The sequence below is a fragment of the Polypterus senegalus genome, chromosome 9, assembly GCF_016835505.1.
Source record: "Polypterus senegalus isolate Bchr_013 chromosome 9, ASM1683550v1, whole genome shotgun sequence".
Classification (NCBI taxonomy): Eukaryota; Metazoa; Chordata; class Cladistia; order Polypteriformes; family Polypteridae; genus Polypterus; species Polypterus senegalus.
The window spans coordinates 29,181,867-29,206,677 of NC_053162.1; the positions used below are offsets into that span (position 1 = coordinate 29,181,867).

At 39.2% G+C, this 24,811-nt stretch overlaps 2 protein-coding genes across 2 annotated transcripts in view; one reads left to right on the forward strand and one right to left on the reverse strand.

Annotated features, from left to right (window-relative positions):
- ndufa8 (NADH:ubiquinone oxidoreductase subunit A8) overlaps positions 1-20,973 on the reverse strand; it is a 35,116-nt gene extending 14,143 nt beyond the window's left edge. Inside the window, exon 1 of the mRNA XM_039762805.1 lies at positions 20,765-20,973. Within this exon, the coding sequence (XP_039618739.1) occupies positions 20,765-20,815 (51 nt within the window). The 5' untranslated portion in view covers positions 20,816-20,973. The remainder of the gene's footprint in view (positions 1-20,764) is intronic.
- A 507-nt stretch (positions 20,974-21,480) lies between these two features.
- Positions 21,481-24,811, forward strand: part of morn5 (MORN repeat containing 5) — an 85,497-nt gene continuing 82,166 nt past the window's right edge. Inside the window, exon 1 of the mRNA XM_039762806.1 lies at positions 21,481-21,676. Coding sequence (XP_039618740.1) covers positions 21,630-21,676 — 47 coding nt within the window. The 5' untranslated portion in view covers positions 21,481-21,629. The remainder of the gene's footprint in view (positions 21,677-24,811) is intronic.

The window sequence follows — 24,811 nt, forward strand, 5'->3', positions numbered from 1 at the left end:
ATATATATATATATATATATATATATATATATATATATATATATACATATATATATATATATATATATATACATATATATATATACATATATATATATATATATATATATATATACATACATATATATATATATACATATATATATATATATATATATATATATATATATATATATATATATATATATATATATACATATATATATATATATATATATATACACATACATATATATATATATATATATATACATATATATATATATATATATATATACATACATATATATATATATATATATATATATATACATATATATATATATATATATATATATATACATATATATATATATATATATATATATATATATATATATATATATATATATATATATATAGTCCTCAAAATGTGGTTCTTTTCAGAAGAGAGGCAAACTAGTTTGGTTTGTTCTGAATGTTGTAAGTATGACCCTTGGTGAGCCCAAAGAATACATACTAAATTGGCAGAGTTCTGGTCTCTTCCTTCACCAATGGTATTCTACCCAGGTGGTTACCATACTCCATTTATCCATTTCCAAACTACTTATCCTGTACAAGATGGCAGAGAAACTGGTGTCTATCCAAGTGGCTCCAAGTAGTAAAAAAAGATTACATTTTGTGTTCCCTAGAAACAATAACTCATAAAAACAATGATCACCTTTGTCTTTCACTCAAAGGGTTATAGGTTAATATAAACGTTTTGTTTGTTTACATTAAGGCCACATCACATTACATGACTTATCTTGCAATTACAATTTGCAGACTTAATTTAATAAACTTTGGAGCACTACTATAACCCCAGCTGCACAGTCTGACACATGCAGTGACTCGATCTAACCTGACTAGGACTCTCCCAATTTTATCTTAAGTTGTAGGGGCAGGCTCTGTGTAAGCAAGAGCAGAAAAGCACTCTGTGCTTACCCTGAAGCACAATGCAACTGTTAAGAGTAAGGAACACAAGTGTTTTGGACCTGATAAACAGAAAAGGGACTCATCTGTCTGATGTTGTATATTTTACATACCAGGACATGGTACCATCACTGTCAGGGAACATGTTATTGGCTATCAGATAAAGGAGCAAACTCACAATAGTCTGGAAATGTTACACTGTACTGTGTCACAGTTGTCTAATTCGACATACCTTGCGATTTCTAGACACAGAATATGACATCATTTGGCAAAAAGATCAGTGACTGAAGTTGTTAAGTCTGACTAGAAGTTGTGTACAATGGCAGAGACTTTACTAAACACTCTTCCACATAGCCACTAATTAACTTTCTGCCATTGTTTCAGATCAGTGGGATCCATGAAGTAAATGGCATGTCCATTTATTCGGAAGCAAGGTATTAAAAACAACTCTCATGTTATAATCTTTTAATCCATTTTCTGAAGCCATATAATTTAATTCAAATTCTTGGGAAATGACAACTATATTGAAGAATGTTAACATGTACTACTGAAGGTGGTGTGTGCCAGTTAAGAGAGATTGATTATGTACTTATTAAATAAACATACAGCTACCCAAATGATCATTTTATAAACAATTAATCTATCAACTTTTTTGTTGATTAATTGAACATCTAATTTTGGCCAAATAATTCAGGCAGGCATATGAATGTGTGCCCTATTTAAACACTGAAAATTTTATACACAGTATTTAGAGAAAAGCCAATCAAAATGACACCTTTTATTGGCTAACTAAAATGATTACAATATGCAAGCTTTCGAGGCAACTCAGGCCCCTTCTTCAGGCAAAATGTAATCATTAGGGGCCCGAGTTACCTCGAAAGCTTGCATATTGTAACCATTTTAGTTAGCCAATAAAAGGTGTCATGTTGCTCGGCTTTTCTCTACATTCATAATGGCTAACACGGTACAACACCCTAGTACTACATGCAAAGAATTTGAAAAGATCAGGAAATAAACATAAAGCAACTAAAATAACTCCAACAAGAAGACAAACAAAACACTACCAACAATGAAATATTTAAATCAAAAAAGGCATAAAATATAAAAAATATTCAAACTTAGTCAAAAATATTTTCAAACTTAGTGTTATATCGTGTCCAACCTAAGACTCAATTTGAATAAGTGTTTTAAAAAATTAATCTTAAAACTGAGGCAGATGTTGTTCATGGACTATGAATGATGCCAAGTGAAATAATACTGCAGGGGACAGGCAACACATATCATTAGGGATGATGGAGGTAAAAAGCAATATTCTATGCTTTTGTTATAGAGTATTAAATGATTATAAGTTAAACTTTTCAGAAACAGTTCATTTTTGCACTGTTGAATTGACACAGCTTTATGCTTTGCTCTAAATGGACAATGACTGTACATCAAACATTTGTTTTTTTATTCCCATTTTTGGTATTGCCATCATCACATTTAAACATTTATTTAGTACTTATTAAAGTGGTGACTAGCAAGAATGGCCAAACACTTGCGCTTGTTCATTTTACATTCTTGTTGTTCATCTAAAATTTCAAAAGGAACCCAGATGTCTTTATCAGTAGGTTACCTCAAAATAAAGAGTGCATTAATAATCCATCAAAAATCCTGTGCAAAGAATTTGGTGCAACACACAAATTAGTTCACTCAATACAGTTTTTCCACTTAAAAAATTACTAATTTCAGACAGGATGTGCAGTGAAGAAATGGGAGAAGATTTTACATCAAAGAACACTTCAGTGTAAGTCAACCATTGCTCTTCTTTATGGCAAGACAAGGGCAGTTGGACAGTCCTCAACCTGTCTGCACACTCTTAAGAGAGAATGTGGAAAAGCCTAGAACCATAGTCAAGACATGCATATCTTTTTTAACAGGTCTGCTGCCAGGTCTGTGTATATGGCATCCTAAACTGCACTAGGAATTGTGTTTTTCAAAAAAGTCATCTGACCATCAACAGCTACCCTGGACTGTGGACAGCTGTGTGTTGCTATGACACAAACTCTGTCAGTTAGGATCAACATATGATAAATACATCTCTCTTTGTAAGCCTGACCATTTATTGAATGGGATTTATTTACAATTTAATGACTGTAGAAAACACCTAAAAATAACTGTATATAGCTTAGCCATTTTTATTTATATGGGATGTTATTGCTGCTCACTTTTGACAACTGCTGTAGTTTTGTTTTGGATACGAAAGGTGACATTTGAAGAGTTACAGCAATCACAAAAAATATCTAGCAAAAGATGAAAACGCAACCGCGCCCGAATAAAACTAGCAAGTACATTATTTTACTTAAGTACACTTGCAAGTAGTAATGATGGCAAATGACAAAGTGCATTTAGAAGACAGTGTATCTGTTCTGTCTGAAGAAATATGTCACTCTAATCCTAATGCTAGTCACCAGCATGAATTCCTCAAGATAACCAGCTTCAGAGCACTGAAAGAACTATCACTGAACAGTTAAATAAATGTAAGTAGGTTACTTATGGCTTGTCCTGTGTTATACTCCAAACTTGCTCCTTCTTCAGGTGTTCATGCATTGAGCAAAAGTTGATGTGGAACACTATCTGTTTCTTGCACGAAAGCAGGCAGGTGTTTTTACAGATTTTCAGGTGAAATACTAAAACACAGAAGATAATTTTGCCCAATACTTGGAGGAACCTTCTTCCGCTGAATGTGGCACAATTCCCACCATGATTAAGCATACTCAAAAATAGTATACCAGAGTCATAGCTTGATGGCTTCCAATGAGGAAGAGGAGCAGAAAATACAATTCAACTAAAATTTTTAGTTATCTTCAAATTAGGATTGTACTTCTTATATATGTGTTATGTGAGCGCATATTTATTCTTTATAAATTATTTTTCTATTATTAATTTAGTTATCTATAACTATTTCTTACTTGTTTTGTTTTTCTCTTGACTTTTCTTTTAAACTGTGCAAAGCACTTTAAGCTACATTCCTCATATGAAAATGTGCTGCAGAAATAAAATGTTGCTGTTGATGATGAGGACATCAATTTATTGTTGCAGCCCTAAACAGAAGTTTAGCTTTGTAAGATATCTCAAAAAGAAGCAAGCTGCAGTATACACAGAGGAACCAAAAGTGAAAACATCAGTTATAACTTTGTCAAGGCTAAACACATAAAAATGTATTTTGCATACAATGTTATCATACCGGTCATTAAAATATTTTAAAAAAGAAAGGCAAAGGTGTGTAGCTTGTTTTAGCTCTATACTTTAAATAATATTTTTTTTTAATTATATTTATTATATTAAGAATTAATATTTATTAATAACATTAAAATAAATAAATATTTTTTTATTTACACTACTGTGCATGGTACACCTGTGATCAACTCTTGTACCTTGCATTCCAATAAATAGTACTGTAGTAGTAGTAGTAGTAGTAAGAAAAGCCACAAACTGCTGGTTACAAATCTTGAAATGTTATTTTTCCTTTACCGACACCTTTAATTTAGATCCTACCTGGTTTAATTAAAGCAGGAAAAATCCAGCTACTCTCTAAAGAAAAACAGTTAAAAAGTTATTTGATTATGGGGTGAACTTGGAGGGGGGATTCCCCACAAGATGTGCATGAGGCAGGCCTCACTGATGACATAATAATGCATTAATGACAGAAAACTGCAGAGACATGTAGTAAATGGGGGGCAAAAACCATTACTTACTGCTTGAAACAAGTTAGCAAATGTTGAATTTGGGACACTCGTTGGGTTTCTGAAGCAAGAAGAGTGTCCACTAGTACAACTAACATGAATGAAGCAAAGGCATATATCACAATCAAATTTACTGGCCAAGTATGCATACAAGGAATTTGACTCCTTGTTTATTACAAACCAACTATAGTTACATGAAAGACATACACACAATTTATCAGTATACACCCGAGATAAATAAAAGATAAACAATGCAAACATAAACATACAAAGGGCAATGGTATGCAACAAATACAAAAATACTGAATGAAGAATTAGCTACATGTAGAAATTTTGTAAGATATTTGGAGGAGATGTTGCTCAGACTGAGCAAGAATTAACCATTTGTGAACTTGATGGCCTGTGGAAAGAAATGGTTCTTATTTCTGCTTATTTTGACATTCTTTAGTCTGTAGTGCCTGTTGGATGAGAGATGTTCAAAGAGATTTTGGCCTGGATGTGAGGGTCAGTGATGCTTGGATCAGTAAGCGGGCAGGGAAAATCATCACTGTAGTGGATACGTTTAGAATAGACTTGTAGTGACTAGAATACAGTTTTTAGGTACGAGTAATTACTGTAGTTAAGACATTTTCTGTTCTTGGGCTAATTCTGGATCAGTCCACAGACATGTGTATTATAAATGTATAATCACTTATGCGAGTTACCATGAAAATAACACAACAAATTCTGGTTTTACAGGATTTCTGAAATCACACATTTATCAGCAAGTGTGAAGTCTGATTTCAAATAGACAGCCTTAAAGTGAAAAGAAATGTGAAAAAGAGAGACAAATTAAGATTAATGACAATACATTAAAGCTTCATTCGTTTGTGAAATTAAAATGTATATATTTGGCCATAACCTTTTAATTTCCATTTAGTGTTATTAACCAGTCAATATATATTAGGTATCGTGAAAACAAATCATTAAAAATTAAATATTATAAACCTGACTGAATGACTTAAGTGTGCTTCAAATTCAGCTTTAAATGTTTTTGCAAATAAGCTGTAAATGAAGGTATTCCAAGTAATCTGGGGATTTACCAAATTATTTGTCACTGCACAACACATAAAATGAAATTCCAATTAGTGGTTTTGAACATACTTCTGACCATTATATGAAAAGAAAATATTAGTGAATAAATTTGGTACATGAAGGTATCATTCTACAGTATACTGATGCCCACGTCAGGCTAAAATATCCCTCCAGCCTATAAAATTCCAATCCTTTGTTGTTCACAAAATCCTCCCTCTACCAAAAAAAGGGGGCATTGATGCCTTTGCATAAAAATGCCTACTTGTTTTACTTAAAAAGATAAAAGTAAACCCACTCTTCTTTAAAGAAGAAAGCCTTCAATTAATTTCAGAATTTTGTCTCGTCACGGATTGAGAGTTTACAAATAAAAACAAATGATTTGAGCATTCTTTGAGGGTGCAGTTAAGTGCCCACTGAGCTGCAGGGTGCAATGTGAATTTTAGATGACCAAGAAACATCACCAAACCTTTGATTACTTATAATGGATGCCTTCATGTTTTGAAAACAAAAAGATATTCCTTATAATAGATCAGAGATTTGCTATTGCTTATGTCTGTAGAGCACATAGATTTTTTGGAAGGGAAAGATGGACCTTATTTTTACAGAATTTTTATGAAATAACGAATTATTCTGGATTCCACAAAGACGTCACTTAAAATAATGTCAAATGTAAAATGGAGAAAGAAATTACAAATACCTAGTGATGTTTGAAATTAAAAAAAACTAGAACTAGAAATTTAACAAAGTGCCTTCTTAATAAGGCTGAAGTGTGTTTTCACAAAACTAGCTTTAAAGAGTTTTTTTGTACTGAAAGAATCCTGAAAAATACTGGTACCTATTCATTTTTGTGGCATTGATAAGGACTTTTTTGATTTTGTTAACATTGATTAAAGCAGCATTTATTTCTCACTTAGAAAATACCTGGAAATAAATGTGGTCTGCAAGCATGGCAAAATAAATCAAAGCTAAACACTCCTCCTACAACCCAAGGTAAATACACGAAATTGTTATCACCAACATTAAGGTTAATTGGTGGAAATCTCTTTTCTATATACTGATCTCTAACTTGGTTATGGTTAGGGCTGCAGAATTAATTGTATATTAGTTGTGATTACAATTATGTCTGTCTCAATATATTAATCGTGGAAAGTGACAATTACTGCTTTCATTTAGTATTCTTATTCTTTCAGAGACTGAGGTTTCCCATTTGCAAACTGCTCTAAACAGAAATTGAGTGTTGTAATCAAGCACAGATATATTCACTAAGTGTGAGTGCACTGGCAAATCAGAGGCACTGACATCTTATGAATAATTATAAAGGTGACCATGGTGAATGTACTTTAGGAGTTTGATTAAAAATACCTTTGGAAAAATTTTGAATTTATTTTCAATTTGCAGAAGCTTTCACAAAAAATGAGAAATACAATTAACGTTGAACCTAGACCACCGGACACGTTTTAGACTTTTGTGTGCCAAAATGAAGATAATTTAAAAATATGTCAAGTGCAAACTGGTAAACCACTGCACACAAATAACTTAAAACATCCATGTAAAATTCAAGCACATACTATAAGTGCAGGAAAACCAACCAAGACATCAAGTTCCAGTAAAATTAGGTCAGCAACATTGATAACCTTTAAAATTACCCATTTAAGTGACATTGCAGGTCTACATCCAGCAAGCTATGAAAAGCCAATTCAGGGGAACAGTAGTCATCACGTTTCATATATCAAAAGATTAGGCTCTAATTAAAACAAAGGTTTTAAAAAAATTACCAACTCTCGGTTAAGAGAAGTCAATTACTCCTCTAGTTATTCTTGGGAAATTAACTTCCAAAAGTTGGACAAAAATTTTAAACAGATCTGAAACAAGTGGTGCTTTATTCAACCACAGCCAATATGTGGCTGAACAGAACTATGGGAGCATGCCTGAAAATAATGATTCATCATATTGTTGAGAGGGCGGCACGGTGGCGCAGTGGTAGCACTGCTGCCTCGCAGTTAGGAGACCCGGGTTCGCTTCCCGGGTCCTCCCTGTGGAGTTTGCATGTTCTCCCGTGTCTGCGGGGTTTCCTCCGGCGCTCCGGTTTCCTCCCACAATCCAAAGACATGCAGGTTAGGTGGATTGGTGATTCTAAATTGGCCTTGGTGTGTGGGTGTGTTTGTGTGTGTCCTGCGGTGGGTTGGCACCCTGCCCAGGATTGGTTCCTGCCTTGTGCCCTGTGTTGGCTGGGATTGGCTCCAGCAGACCCCCGTGACCCTGTATTCGGATTCAGCGGGTTAGAAAATGGATGGATGGATATTGTTGAGAAATATACCCTGAAACGCAAATGCTTACAATGCTGCTTCTTTAAATGAGTGTCCCTTTGTTATAATACTTTCCAAAAGAGTGGGAGTGTCATTTCCCAAGGACTGAGTCTGGTAACAGCATGTAATAATGCGTTACTATCCAAGTACTTCCTAAGCTTGCTATGCAGTAGAACCTCTGGTCACGAACGTTTTGGAACACGTACAAAAAGTTTGCCAAAATTTTGCATCTGTGCATGACCACACGCTCTGGTGGCAAAGAAAAACACTGGCGGCCAGTTTCCCTATGCGCATTTGTAAGCGCCAATGATTTTCCATTCTCTGTTTTCCATTTTCTTTTGTTTGCGTATACAGGGCCTAACAAAGCAACTGATGCTGCAAAATGAGTTACAATGTTAACCAGAGACCTCAACTGCTGGAAAAGGTGGAAAAACCTGTTGCTAGTGTGGTTGAATGAGAAGCACCTTGCAGAGGATAGCGTAAGCGAGGCGATCATATGCGAGAAAGCCAGGAAGATTCATGGCAATTTGCTGAAAAATAATTCCTTCTTTGAGTGGCGAGGTGAGGCAGTTAAAGCCAGTAGAGAATTGTTTGAAAAGTTTCACAAGAGAAGTGGCATTTAATTCTTTTTCCCTGTGCTTACAACTCACAGCGAGCAGTTCGTAAGCATCTAGCACGAACTCTTACAATTTTAGTTTTCTCTGTTGTTCAAGGGTTTCTCAGTGTTATGCAATGTTTTTACATTAAGTTTACTATTAAGCTGTGAATTCTATGGTATAATGAACTATTTTTTGTACTTAAAAAAATATATATATTTACATACAGTTTGTACGGTCTGGAACGGATTAATTGTATTTACATACAATCTTATGGGGAAATTACGTATGAGTCGCGACCAAATTGGGTCACGTCCAGAGTTTTGGACCAGAGGTACCACTGTACAGTATTCATGTTGTTACATTTAATATGTTTATATACAGTAGAAGTACAACACACATATAAGATTCATTACTGTCATAGCTATTTAAGATGTTATCTCCTTTTATTCTACATACACATGAATATTTCTATACTTAATACGGTGGAAGCCCAATTAGACTTTTTGAAGTTTAACAATTTCCCACATTTAACATTTTTGAATGTTAAGTGGTGGTGATGTCTAGTGTTTCAGAAGTAACATTTATTTTGAAAGAAAAATTGAGAAATTTTTATTATACTTAAATTTTAATTTTATGTAAATTTGAATATCAGCAATTTACTGTATTTACAATATTAAACAGTGCCACAAATTGTACTATAGCTTTATTGTAAAAAATAAAAATTACACCCTTCATTTTCAATTTTTCAATTAATCCAACTATTAATTCCATGGTAACCATTTTAAGCAGTTTCCTGCAAAATGGAGGTCTGTACACATAATACAGTTGGCAAGACAAGGTGCATATCTCAAAGTACATAATGTTAATTGAAATTAATAATCACAAGTACAATATTAAAGGCAGTAATGATCAATTATTACATTTTACCATAACTGTGCACCCCTAGATACAGTTGTACATTTTTCTCCTCTGGGACATCTTTTAGTTAAAACCATCACAAAAAACATAGCAAACTTGAAACTAAAATCCTAAGTGAGGAATCATTTACATAATTTAGTTTATGTATTCAAGTGTTGAGGTAATTTATGAGGATTTACTTGTAAGCACAACTAACTAAACAAACAGCTTTCAATTTTTTGTTGTGCATGTTAAACAAAACAAAAAAAAAACCAGGATATTGATCTAAATTACAGAAAAACAGACTTCAAGGTTTATTCAAACACAAACAAGAAATTATGCCAGTCACAATTTTCAGGAAAAATTGTTCATTCATTTAATTTTGTAAGCAAAAGACACAGCATACAAGGGAAAGTTAACCCTTTAAATCACACACAGCATTATATATTGTCACACACGCGCGCATGGGAGGCAGCTAAAGGGCTCGAGTGAAGGCAGTTCTGAGCCATGCCGGGATGTGGCAGAGCGCACTAACTCTCTTTCTCACTTCCCTGTAGACCTAACCCGGGAGGTTCCACCTGTCTCTCTGGACGTCACTTCTGGGACCGAGCCAATGGAGACAGACCTTGCCAGCTCCGGCCCCCCTGATGTCACATCCGGGACTGAACCAATGAACGATGAACACGTGCCCGACCCTTATGACCTCACTTCCTGTCTCCCCTTTAAAAGCCTTCCCTTTTCCCTTCTGTGTCAGTCTTGTTTTGGACTCTGTTGTAAGCACTTCAGTGCTGGTATTTAAAAGAAAAACGAAGTTGCAGCCGGGATACCGAATTACATGGGTGGCTGCCCCAAACCTTTTTCTGTCTTTGTCTCGTTTTGTGACAGTGGCGTAGTCGGCAGGATTCGAACCTGCGCGGGGAGGGTGCCCCGTGGTTCGGCGAGACCCGGTGCGGGCTCTGCTCCCAGCACGCAGAACTAGGCCATCTAGAGAGGCCAGGGAGTGTGCGGGTGGGGCTCACCGAATTGGGCTGCCCTGGAGGGGGGAGACAAGAGGGACTCAGTATGCTCTCTTGGGGGAGAGTGCCTGCCCCCAGTGAAACCACAGCCCCTTTACCACCTTGGGGTGCCCCAGACTGGCAGGTGAGTAAAATAACGAAGTGGAGGTTGGACCCTGAGAGGCCGACCAGTAAACAAGCCTGGTCCTTATGGGCAAAAGTATGGCAGTGGCTACGGCCCTTGGAAAACAAGCCCTACCAGGTCATTGAGCAGGTAGCGTGCTATCTGCTCCTGAAAGCACTTCCCCAGGGCTTCACCCAGCCGGTCTGGGGCGTGCAGTTTAGAACATGTCAGGGCTCATAGAGCTTCTGGAAACACAGAGGGCGGCCTCACACTCTGGGAGAGCAGAACCGCCCTTCTGCCAAACTCAGCCGGGTATGTCCCAAGACCTAGCCCCTCCCTGTATAACCCGGAGCTTGCATCGGCGTCCGCGGCGCCGCGGGCACGCAAACCGCTTGGAGGCGAGGAGGAATGCAGGTGGAGGGGAGGAGGGCTTGGTGTGCTCTGACAAACCCGTTGACGGTCCCGCATACAGACGTGGTGATCGTTAACGGTTTAAAACTTCCGCTCTGCTCGATTCCGCAGCAACATTTCCATTGTTGCCCGCCGCTTTGTGCTACCGCGACAATGGCTAAAATTCAAGACCAGTATAACCTGTGTCCACGGGGAAACCCGCTGGTACAGCACCGCCGCTTGTGTCATTAGCTACGGAGGATCAGTCCAGAAAGTAACCGTGGCAATCCTTCCTGATCCTCCACACCCGGTGATACTAGGGCGGACTGGTCTGACATTAAAAGCGGTGAGACACATACCACTCCCGGGTTAAGTTGGGCCTCGTTATGGACGGAGATGAACCGTCTCAAGCTGCCTCCACGCCGTAATCAGCCGGCAGAGAGAGGTGAAGCAGCCGCCCTGGCTGACGTGGCAACTCCCGGCCGCCGCAGGCTGACACGCCATCCACCAACGCCAGGCGGAGCGGAGGAAACCACGCCCATTGAGGTCGGCGCTGACCCTCTCTCCGTGTTGCGGTTTCAATTTAAAAGACGCCGGCTTCTTTCAAAAGGGAGCAATGGAATGACGACTCCCTGAAGTTTGTAAAAATGCAGTGGTCCTTGTCAATGGCCAGCGACTAGTCAGTCGATGCCACAGGGCCCCTACTTTGTGTTAGATAATGACCTCCTTTACCGTGTAGCAATGCATGACGGGCAGGAGACGAGGCTGCTGCTAGTGCCCTGCGTACCTTCCGCGGCAGGTCTGCGAGCTAGCACACGCCCACCTCCTAGGTGGCCACCTGGGCACCGAAAAACTCTGGAGCGGATCAAGCCCGTTTTACTGGCCAGGAATTAATGAGGAGGTTCGCCGCTTTGGCGCTTCCTGCCCGGAGTGTCAACTGCGACAGATTCCTAGGAGGGACCGTGCTCCTCTTGTTCCTATTCCCTTGATTGACGCTCCCTTCCACAGAATCGGGTCGACCTGGTGGGACCTCTAGAGCCCTCAGCCCGAGGACACAAGTACATTTTAGTCCTCGTGGATTATGCTACACGATACCCGAAGCTGTTCCGTTGCGCCAGCTACCTCTAAAGCCATCGCACGGGAATTACTAGGGTATTCGCGCTGGGGATCCCCAAAGAAGTCTTGACAGACCAGGGGACCCCTTCACCTCGGAGACGCTCAAGGAGACTGCCAGATTACTGAAAATAAAGCATTTAAAACCTCGTGTATCATCCTCAAACCGACGGATTAGTAGAGAGGTTTAATCAAACTCTCAAGCAAATGCTACGTAAGGTGGTCAGCGAGGATGGAAGGAACTGGGATCAGCTCCTCCCCTCGTCCTTTTGCCTATCGGAAGTCCCACAAGCCTCCACGGGTTCTCCCCTTTGAACTACTGTATGGGCGACAACCTCGGGCATATTGATATTTTGAAAGAAGGCTGGGAAGAAGAGGCTCTTCCCACCACTAACATACTGGAGTATATCGCAGTTACGCGATAGATTTGGAAAGATTCGCCTGTCCTTAAAAGTCACATGGAGGAGGCTCAAGCAGCACAGGTTCGCTACTACAACCGCTGCACGCCTCTTCGGGAGTTCCACCCGGAGATCGGGTCATGGTCCTAGTGCCTACCTCCCACTCTAAGTTGCTTGCCCACTGGCAGGGCCCCTACGGTTAAGGAGAGGAAGGGACTGGTCGACTATTTGGTGAGTCAACCCAATCGCCGGCCAAAGGAGCGGTATATCATGTGAACCTGCTGAAACCGTGGAAGGACAGGGACCCCGATCCCTCCTCCGCCAGCCCCGCCACTCTTCGCCACACACACGACCTTAACTTTGGCGCAGACTTGAGACCCAGGCAACGGCAGGAGCTGGAAACAGTTATCCGGACCGCTCGAGAGGTAGTCAGTGAACACCCGGAAGGACCTCTCTGATTGAGCACAACATTGTGACAGAGCCCGGGTTGTTGTCCGAGAACGCCTGCACGCCTTCCCGAGGCAAAAAAGGCTGAAGTGGAGCTTGAGATCAAGCGCATGCTGGAACTAGGTGTAATTGAGGAGAGTTATAGTCCCTGGTCCAGCCCCATTGTGCTCGCCGGTAAGCCTGACGGAGTTGGAGGTTCTGCAATGACTTCCGTCGGCTTAACCAAGTCTCCCAATTTGATGCCTATCCAATGCCACGCGCGTGACGACCTCCTCGAGAGGCTTGGACAGGCTCAATACCTGACCACACTTGACATGACAAAGGGTACTGGCAGGTTCCTTTAACGGACTCCAAGGAAAAACGCGTTTAGTACCCCTAGCGGACACTGGCAGTATCGTGTCCTTCCATTTGGGTTACACGGGCTCCAGCAACCTTTCAGCGCCTGGTGGACAAAGTGCTTCGGCCTCATAACTCATACAGTGCTGCCTACCTAGATGACGTGGTCATCTATTCCAGCACATGGAAGGAACACCTACAGCATGTCCAAGCGTATTACGGACACTTGGTGAGGCGGGCTCGGATTAATCCCAAGAAATGTTTCTTTGGATTAAGCGAGGCCAAATATTTAGGCTACCTGGTGGGTCGGGTACCGTAAGGCCACAGTGCTCCAAAATTGATGCCATTCTGAAATGGCCCCGTCCGCGAACCAAGCGGCAGGTCCAAGCCTTTCTCGGGTTAGCCGGGTACTACCGCCGGTTTGTACCCGGTTTTGGAGAAGCGCGCCTTGACTGATTTAACAAAGAAGAGGGCCCCAACATTGTGGTATGGACTGCAAAACAGACACTGCATTTGGTGACTTGAAGAAGGCCCTTACGTCCGCACCTATTTTGATGGCACCTAACTTTTCTTTGCCTTTCATCCTCCAGACGGACGCCGGACACAGGCCTGGGAGCCGTGCTGAGCCAAAGTGTCGATGGTGTCAACACCCGTCATGTTCCTGAGCCGGAAACTGTTGGACCGGGAGACCAGGTATGCGGCGGTGGAGAGGGAGGCTCTGGCGATTAAATGGGCGATCACTCAGCTGCGGTACTACCTGTTGGGCGTGAGTTCACCCTTGTCACGGACCATGCACCTCTACAGTGGATGGCCCTGCACAAGGAGTCGAATCCGCTGGTCACCCGGTGGGTTTCTTGACCTGCAGCCGTACAAGTTTTCGCCGCTCATCGCCGGGTGCTCTCCATGCCAACGCCGATGCTCTCTCGGGTTTACGACCTCTCGGTTAAGGTCGCCCGACCCGGTCTGGGCTGAGGGGGGGGCCTTGTCACACACGCGCATGGGAGGCAGCTAAAGGGCTCGAGTGAAGGCAGTTCTGAGCCATGCCGGGATGTGGCAGAGCGCACTAACTCTCTTTCTCACTTCCCTGTAGACCTAACCCGGGAGGTTCCACCTGTCTCTCTGGACGTCACTTCTGGGACCGAGCCAATGGAGACAGACCTTGCCAGCTCCGCCCCTGATGTCACATCCGGGACTAAACCAATGAACGATGAACACGTGCCCGACCCTTATGACCTCACTTCCTGTCTCCCCCTTTAAAAGCCTTCCCTTTTCCCTTCTGTGTCAGTCTTGTTTTGGACTCTGTTGTAAGCACTTCAGTGCTGGTATTTAAAAGAAAAACGAAGTTGCAGCCGGGATACCGAATTACATGGGTGGCTGCCCCAAACCTTTTTCTGTCTTTGTCTCGTTTTGTGACTATATATATATATATATATATATACACACACATACACACCTAAAGGATTATTAGGAACACCATACTAATACGGTGTTTGACCCCCTTTCGCCTTCAGAACTGCCTTCATTCTACATGGCATTGATTCAACAAGGTGCTGAAAGCATTCTTTAGAAATGTTGGCCCATATTGATAGGATAGCATCTTGCAGTTGTTGGAGATTTGTGGGATGCACATCCAGGGCACGAAGCTCCCGTTCCACCACATCCCAAAGATGCTCTATTGGGTTGAGATCTGGTGACTGTGGGGGCCATTTTAGTACAGTGAACTCATTGTCATGTTCAAGTAACCAATCTGAAATGATTCAAGCTTTGTGACATGGTGCATTATCCTGCTGGAAGTAGCCATCAGAGGATGGGTACATGGTGGTCATGAAGGGATGGACATGGTCAGAAACAATGCTCAGGTAGCCCGTGGCATTTAAACGATGCCCAAGTGGCACCAAGGGGCCTAAAGTGTGCAAGAAAACATCCCCCACACCATTACACCACCACCAACAGCCTGCACAGTGGTAACAAGGCATGATGGATCCATGTTCTCATTCTGTTTACGCCAAATTCTGACTCTACCATTTGAATGTCTCAACAGAAATCGAGACTCATCAGACCAGGCAACATTTTACCAGTCTTCAACTGTCCAATTTTGGTGAGCTCGCAAAAATTGTAGCCTCTTTTCCTATTTGTAGTGGAGATGAGTGGTACCCGGTGGGGTCTTCTGCTGTTGTAGCCCATCCGCCTCAAGGTTGTGCGTGTTGTGGCTTCACAAATGCTTTGCTGCATACCTCGGTTGTAACGAGTGGTTATTTCAGTCAAAGTTGCTCTTCTATCAGCTTGAATCAGTCGGCCCTTTCTCCTCTGACCTCTAGCATCAACAAGGCATTTTCACCCACAGGACTGCCGCATACTGGATGTTTTTCCCTTTTCACACCATTCTTTGTAAACCCTACAAATGGTTGTGCGTGAAAATCCCAGTAACTGAGCAGATTGTGAAATACTCAGACCGGCCCGTCTGGGACCAACAACCATGCCACGCTCAAAATTGCTTAAATCACCTTTCTTTCCCATTCTGACATTCAGTTTGGAGTTCAGGAGATTGTCTTGACCAGGACCACACCCCTAAATGCATTGAAGCAACTGCCGTGTGATTGGTTGATTAGATAATTGCATTAATGAGAAATTGAACAGGTGTTCCTAATAATCCTTTAGGTGAGTGTGTGTGTGTGTGTGTATATATATATATATATATATATATATATATGTTATAACCGGACCAGGTTGTTCAACATTATTCTTAAATCCAAAAGCATAAAAACGGATTCTTGTTCCCTACAGTAGTACGAAAGAAACATGGTTCTTCATAGGTTTTATCATATTATTTAATTAAAGATTTTACATTACAATACCTGACACACTTTACTCCACTCACTCATTTTTAATAATAACAATACATTTTATTTATATAGGGCCTTTCCCATGCTCAAGGCACTTCACAGAGAAACAAAAGGTAATTTTTTTTGTTCTTTATTTCGCCTTATACAATTTCTTGTATTAGGAATTTGTTAGTTGTCACATACCCCTTGGGGTCAGAGTGCAGGGTCAGCCATTGTACAGCGCCCCTGGAGCAATTGAAGGTTAAGGGCCTTGCTCAAGGGCCCAGCAGAGTAGGATCTCTTTTGGCAGTGATGGGGATTCAAGCCGGCAACCTTTGGGATACCAGCACATATCCTTAGCCTCAGAGCCACCACTCCGCCCATAAACACTGGATACAAAAGTTTCCTGAATAGAACACTAAAGCAGATAGATTTAGGATACACAGAATAAAAGAAAAAAAAAAGAGTTTAAAATACTAAATTCAATACTAAAAGATATAGTACTATTATAGTATAATATAGTATAAGATATAACACACACACAAATTATACTGAGAACTTGAGCCGAGAAGAAGACAGGAAGAGGGAGTAGAATGTCAGGTCTTACTTAGTTAAGTGCCTTCCTAAAAAAATGACTTTTAAGTTGTTTTTTAAATAATTAAATTGAGTCAACTGATCTAATTAATTTTGGGAGGTCATTCCAAAGTTTGGATTCTATACAGCTAAAGGCCCTGACATCCACAGAGTGTATTGTAGTGTGGGGCACAACAAGATTGCCAGAATCAGTGGACCCTAGTGGACGAACAAGAACATAGGGACAGAAAAGGTCACTGATATAATCTGGTGCAAGGCCATTTAAAGTTTTGTAGGTTATTGATAGAATTTTATATTCGATTCCGTAAGACACAGGGAACCAGTGAAGGCAAAGCAGGATGGGTGTTATGTGCTTGCCGTTGCTGGTTCAGGTTAGGAATCTTACAGCAGAGTCTTGAATCAACTGGAGCAGTGATTTAAAATTAGAAGCAGCACCTGCTAGTAGGGAGTTACAATAATTGATGTTGAATGTGATAAAAGCATGGGCAAGTTTCTCAGCATTAGAAATGGGGAGGAATGAACAAACATGAGATATGTTGCAGAGGTGTAACTAAGAAAGTTTCTTAATTTGGTTTATGTGGCCACAATAAGAAAGGGGGGAATCAAAAATGACACCAAGATTCCTTGCATCAGAAGGTCTGATGAGATCAGTGTCTAGAGTGACTGAGAAGACTGCTTTCCCTAAGTTGTGCTTTAATGCAAATTTGCAGGAGTTCAGTTTTGTTCCAATTTAATTTTAAAGAGTTCTGCTCCATCCAGGTTTTAATTTCACTGAGGCAAGTTGTGAGCTGAGAAAACACTGATGAAGTTTCACTTTTAACAGTGAAATAGAGTTCCACCTGCATAAAAATGATAAGCCAGCCCATAGCTACAAATGATATGGCGAAGGGAAAGCATATACACAAAGAAGAGCAGAGGGCTGCAGATAGAGCCCCAAGGAACCCCCGTATGACTGGCACTGAGCTGGATCTGCTGTTGCCAAGACTAACATACCAGCATGTAGGTTCATCAAATTATACTCTGCACCTGATAAAGAAATTAAATAAACCTAAATATTTTATCCAAGCACTTAACGGTTAGGTTATTTATTCAACTTGTTACTGGATAAAATGTTGCTCAAACACTTTTTCTATTTCACCAGTACAGTTTAATCACAATAAATCTAACAATACAAATAATGGTTATTTATACCAACATTTAAAAGGTTTGTTTACCTCTTTATGCTCTTAAAAAGACTAAGAACAAAATGGTGATGAACTCCACACAATCCCAACTAACATTATTTGACCCTTTGTACTTTAGATTTGAACAATTTAAAACTAATTTTTGACCCATTCTATTCATCTTGACCTCTACCCCAGGACAGACAGCATAATCTGAATCTGATCATTTCACTCAACATCATACAGAGCCAACCGGTCTGTGGATGATGCAATGCATTCACATCTGAGCTTTGTTTACCAATGCCTTGATAAATCAGGGGCATATGTGAGGATCTTGCTTGTGAACTACAGCTCTGCTTTCAATACAATAATAATAATATATTTTATTTATATAGTGCCTTTCCCATGCTCAAGGCACTTCACAGAGTTTAAGAAAGAACGGCATTGTACTAAACCAGATAAAGAAGAGTAAGATAGTAAATTCAGAGAAAAAAGCCTAACAGACAACATAATTGATGGTTTAACATACACACATACAGGTTACATGAGCATCTTGACAGAGGTAAACTGAGAGAAGGATAATAAAGTCAGGTAGAGCTGAAAGCCTTCCTGAACAGATGAGTTTTTGCAATAATCCTAGAGTTCCTAGATAAGAAGCTCAGCCAGTTCAACCTGCCTAGCTGAATCTGCCATTGGATCACAGACATTCTTACAGATAGGAAACAGTATGTGCGGTTGGGCACACATCTGACCCATTAACTCTCAGTACTGGTGCACTGTTGGAATGTGTCCTTTTCACTACTCTTTTCACTTTATACAAATGACGGCACCTCTGCTGATTCGTCTGTTAAATTTCTTTAATTTGAAGATGACATCACACTAATGGGCCTCATTTCAAACACTGATGAATCTATATACAGACAAGAAGTGGAAAATCTGACTTTGGGGTGTAGCCATGATAACTTAGATATTAACATTCAAAAAGCACAGGAAATGATCACAGATTTGAGGAAACAAACACTTGCAAACCTACTACTTGCCATAAAAGGCTCAGCCATTGGGATGACAGAATAATTTAGGTTTCTGGTTACCCTGCTGTCACAAAACCTTCTGTGGGACAATAACATTATTTGCATTATTAAGAAAGACCCCAACAGAATGCTTTTTTTGTGTTAACTCTGGAAGTTCAATTTCCCTCAAGAAATATTGGTCCAATTCTTTACAGCCATCATCAAAATTATTCTGACCTCACCTGGTTTGGTGATGCCTCTGTTAAGGCTAAGGCCACTGTGCATCACATCATCAAAGACTTTGAAAGGATCATTGGCTGTAATTTACGACACACTTAAGTACTATAGCAGTCCAGGGTAAGAAAGTGGGCCGCAAATATCATTACTGATTCAACTCACTCAGGGCATATATTTTATCTTCTTATATTTATCTTTTGTATTCTGTGTTGTCCTCCTATGTTGCAACAATACGATCAAGACCAGTTCTTAGTATACAATAGTGTACCCGGCCAATAAAGTGAATTCGGATTCTGATGTACAAGGGTCACTCAGAGGAGATTATAATCTTTTTTTGAATTACTTTTGATTTTTGTTTAGTGAGGACATTGGTCCTTGTCAGAACAAACTACAGTTCCAATTGGCCCTGTAACTAATACAAAATATTTGGAAAATTGTTTAATGGCACTAATACTAGCACAAGGCTATCAAGTTTTTTCTGCACTGCAGTAGGTCAAAAAAACATAATAGAGCACAAGGTTCAAGGCAGATCATATACCAACAGTCACTGGTGTATTCTAAAAACCAACACTCATCAAAGACAAGAATTTCTGAAAGATCTTTATACCAAGCGCTGCCAGTAAAGTTTGTTTACAGCCTAATGTCTAGACATATTTCCAGTTAAATAAATACGCGGTAGGTTAAAAGATCATACCAAGTAGTGCAGTGTGTTGTTTTCTTCCTCACCAAGTATGTCTATATTGCTTTATAAATGACATATTGTGATCAAAACGAAACCTGACAACACATTGATTCCAACCTGGACAGGTGATTTCACATGGTACTGAGATACCACTTGATACAACAGCGTACTACAACGCAAGCCAGAGTGATACTAAGTAAATTCTTAACTGATCATTTAGTCAGACTCTTGGGAATATTGGAGGGTCATTACATGACAGCGATTAACTGATCATTTATAACAAATCTGTAGATTTTATTCTCATACTCTTTGGAAGATTGGAGGAACATAACATGACAATCACATTTCTATACACGTGCACACTGAGATGCAGCGACATTAATAAGTGAAGCAGTTAAACATACAGAATCAGGTCTCTTCAGAATGATCTTCTCGAACTAAATGCACTTTAAATTCTTTCATTTTATTAAACATATCAATGCAACAATTACACATTAAGAATGGGAAGATATACGGTTTAAATATTTTTCCATAGCGATCGATTATAATGTGCTTTTACGGCAAATTCTCACAGTGCAGTTTGCTTTACATTTATATCTCACCATTTAGACAATAATTATTTCGAAAAAAATGTGTACGTCTCAACTAAACGTGGTCAGGGTTATTCGAACACTTAAGAGTCGATGCTTGAACCTGCAAAATTGTGGTCTGGCGTGAGACGGCTTGCTAAATAAAACTGACAGCTTCCAACAGTTGGAACCCAGCAACTATCACAGAAAGCACAAGCTCAAACCGTCAAAGCGACGTAAAACATCAAAGTCCGAGAGACACTCAATATTGAATGTACGCTGTGCTCGCAATCATGCATTGAAAACATTGCAATTTCAACCAAGGCTGTTACCTCTTGAACATTTAGTTCCTCCAAAGTCGGTACATTTGCCCCTCCGGTCATCGCAAGTACAAAGCAATACTTCAGAGTTTGTACATTAATAAACAAAAAACGGGAAGAACTCTTCTGAGTAATAAAACACACAAGGACTTCGTCTCCTTTACAAAGACAAAATACTCCGGCTGACTAGGCCGCGCAGTACAAGGTCACGTTATTGCACATGCGCAACCTTTTTGACGCCACACCCCCGTCTTTCATAAAAATGTAGACGTATACGCAGATATGCGCAGCCTTCGTAATAGAACAGGCAATGCCTTATAGTCAAAAAGGTCATCGTCTGCAATGATAAGGGCAGCTTTTATTCAGAGAACGAACACTATACTGAAATGTTAAGCCTATCGGTGCCATGTTGGCACTAAGAGAATAACAGACAGAGTCACTTCACTTTAAGACTGAACAGGGGGATGGGCGGTGGTGACTGTTAAATCGATACATTTCACATTTTACTCTCAGGTCACTTTAGTTGTATAATCGTATCACGCGTACATTGTACTCGACGTCCTTTTCACGCCTAAGACGCGACTTCCATTCTTGCGTTGTTAAAAAAGATCGGACCTATAGTCTGCTGACGAACAGTTCAAACAGGTCGTCACAGAAAAGTTAAATATTTTCCGGTTTTAAAAAACTGCAATAATTATACAAATAATCAAATTTAACTAAAAGGTGATAGCGAGTTACTTCATAGTTTTAAGCATTTTGCGCGAATAAAACTTTCTAATTTAATCTCCGTGGGTTGCCAAGGAGACGCAAAGTAAACAACTTCGCCTATTAGAGAGAGCAGTCACAAGCAACTGGCCACTGGAAAGAAGTATTAAAAATGGAATATATCGGGAGTAGCTATGAGGGCGAGCGTAGAAATAACAGGTAAATGCGACTTCGAAACATTATTCAGTGTGTAAGGAATTTGCGTTAAATTTTGATAATGTACTTCCAACACAGACGGCTTCACGTTCCGAATTTGAAACATTAAAGTTAGATCACGGTAGATACAACAGAACATCTTGTAAAACAAATAAATGGGTAAAATATATAGTGTATTTAAATACATAATGAATAAGACAGATATTTTAAATATAAAATATGAAGTTGCCATATGTCACTTAACTTGACTATGCTCCATTTGTCATATATTTGTGCAGATATGTAAATATTTATGTGTGCCACTTTACGTGGTGCTTGCTACAGAATTTTAAATTGTTAGCAAACTATTTTGTGTTTTCTGTTGTTTAAAGAGATGTGTGTAAAGGTTTGCTTGATACTGTAGTATATATATTGTTTAATATTACTGTATGAAATACTAAAATATATATAGGCATGAAACACTGCAAAATACTATATGTCACTAAAGAGTATTGCTTATGTCTCTGGCCTACATGCAGTATATATTTAGTTTTACCAATTCCAACTCCAGTAAACTGACAGTTTCTTCAGACTGTGACTCCAACTCCATGACTCCATCTTTGCAGCCCAGTATATGACAGCATAAAAGCAGTACTTAAAAGAAAGTTGGACAGAAATATTGCAGGAAAATCACAAGATGACCCAAAGTGATTCTTTCAGTATTACAAGTAAAAGAATGGTTAAGAAGGAAGTGAAAAGTACTGGGAACAGTAAAGGTGAATTAGACAGCAAAATACCAAATGCTTTAAACCTGCATTTTGTTTAACTTTATATGTTTGAAGAAGTTGATAACCTCTAAAAAGTAACAGGTACTACTAAGGAGGTGCTTAGTGTCTTGGAAATTGCAGAGGAAGAAGTACTGCATAGACTAAATAGGCTGAAATCTAAACAAAATCACCAGAACCAGATAACATTTATCCTCAAGTGCTTTAGGAAGTTGGTGAAATCCTTGGCACATATTTTTTCAAAAACCTCTGTACACTGGGGAAATTCCTTTAGACAGGAGGCTAGCAAATATTATCCAAGTAACTATAGGCCCATAAGCTTAACATGCATCACAGATAAATTTAAGGTAGCAATTATTAAAAAGTAAGCAACAAAAGCACATAATAAGAGAAGTACATGTGATATTTTTTATCATCATTTTCACAAAGCTTTTGACATGGTTCCACATGAAAGGATAGTGATTAAACTAAAAGAAGTGGGAAATTGGCTCAAACACTTGAAGAAAAGAGTAACGGCGTGAGGAACTTTTTCAGAATTAAGTGATGTTAAAAGTAGTGTCTTTCAAGTGTTAGTGCTAAGACAAGCAAAATGACACCTTTTATTGGTTAACTAATTGGCTATGTGTTAGTGCTGGGAGTCACTCCTCTTTTTAGTATACATAAATAATCCAAACAAGCAACAACAACAACATTTATTTATATAGCACATTTTCATACAAACAGTAGCTCAAAGTGCTTTACATAATAAAGAATAGAAAAATAAAAGACACAATAAGAAAACAAAATAAATCAACATTAATTAACATCGAATAAGAGTAAGGTCCAATGGCCAGGGGGGACAGAAAAACAAAAAAACTCCAGACGGCTGGAGAAAAAAATAAAATCTGTAGGATTCCAGACCATGAGACCGCCCAGTCCCTCTGGGCATTCTACCTAACATAAATGAAACAGTCCTCTTTGGATTCAGGGTTTTCACAGAAGGACTTGATGATGATGATGGTCACGTAGACTTCTGCCTTTTAATCCATCCATCATTGTTGGAGCATCATGAAGCTTTGAGTAGGTGGAGATGGCGCAGGCCACCACCACAAAGAAACCGGAAAAAGAAACAGAAAAAGAGAGTAGGGGTCAGTACGGATTTTAGAGCCACCATGAGTAATTATTATGAGGAAATTGAACATACAGAGTATCAGGATTAAGTTAAATTAAGTTAGATTGAAGTTATAAAAAGGCCATGTTAAAGTAATGTGTTTTCAGCAGTGTTTTAAAGTGCTCCACTGTATCAGCCTGGCAAATTCCTGTTGGCAGGCTATTCCCGATTTTAGGTGCATAGCAGCAGAAGGCCGCCTCACCACTTCTTTTAAGTTTTGTTCTTGGAATTCTAAGGAGACAATCATTTGAGGATCTGAGGTTATGATTTGGAATATAAGGTGTCAGACATTCCGATATATAAGATGGGGCGAGATTATTTAAGGCTTTATAAACCATAAGCAGAATTTTAAAGTCAATCCTGAATGACACAGGTAACCAGTGTAGTGACATCAAAACTGGAGTAATGTGTTCATATATATATAGCATATAATCAATAAGATGATTAAGTTTGCAGATGATACCAAACTAGGTGGAATGGCAGATAAAGTAGAATTAACTAAATTCTTACAGTGGGACCTGGGCAGCTGAGGCAGATTTGTGACAGATGAAATTTATTGTAACATTAAGGTATTAGACATAGGAAGCAAAAAATATTAGATTGGAATACAAAATGGAAGGTATGAATGTCATGAAACATTAAGACATTAAATTGTGTGCATTTCCATGAAAAACTGAAACATTTGATTGGTAATGTATCGTGTTATTATTCTAGAAGCACTGTATGTACTGGGTCCTTGGCAGGGCTCTATTGAACAGCCAAACAGAAAAAAGTGTGCTGCATGTATCCCAGTATTAGAAACCTATAAATAAAGCATCAATTTGACTAAACAGATTTATAATCCACAAGAAAATTATCACAGGTGTCATGGTTATTTTCTAATTTGGCCCATGATGACATTTAACTCTTATTTTGCACAATTTAATGACATTAGAGCATTTTGACAGAGGAGACCGCCAGAAGATTACTTGCACATGTAAATGCAGATTATTAAGAAATCAGGTTTTTGCCTTAACTGGCTTATTCACCTTGACCTGATTATGTTTGTGCATTAAACACACTGAATGGGTTGGGTTGTGTCTGATGATGTTTTATGAATTGTTTAATTTATATTAACAAACCAGGCTGGAACCTTTTATCAGTTGTTCTCAAAGGATGGTCCACAGATCATGAGTTAAGTGATCTGTAAGGTGACATTCTTTGTATAGACTAAAGTTTTCAGAT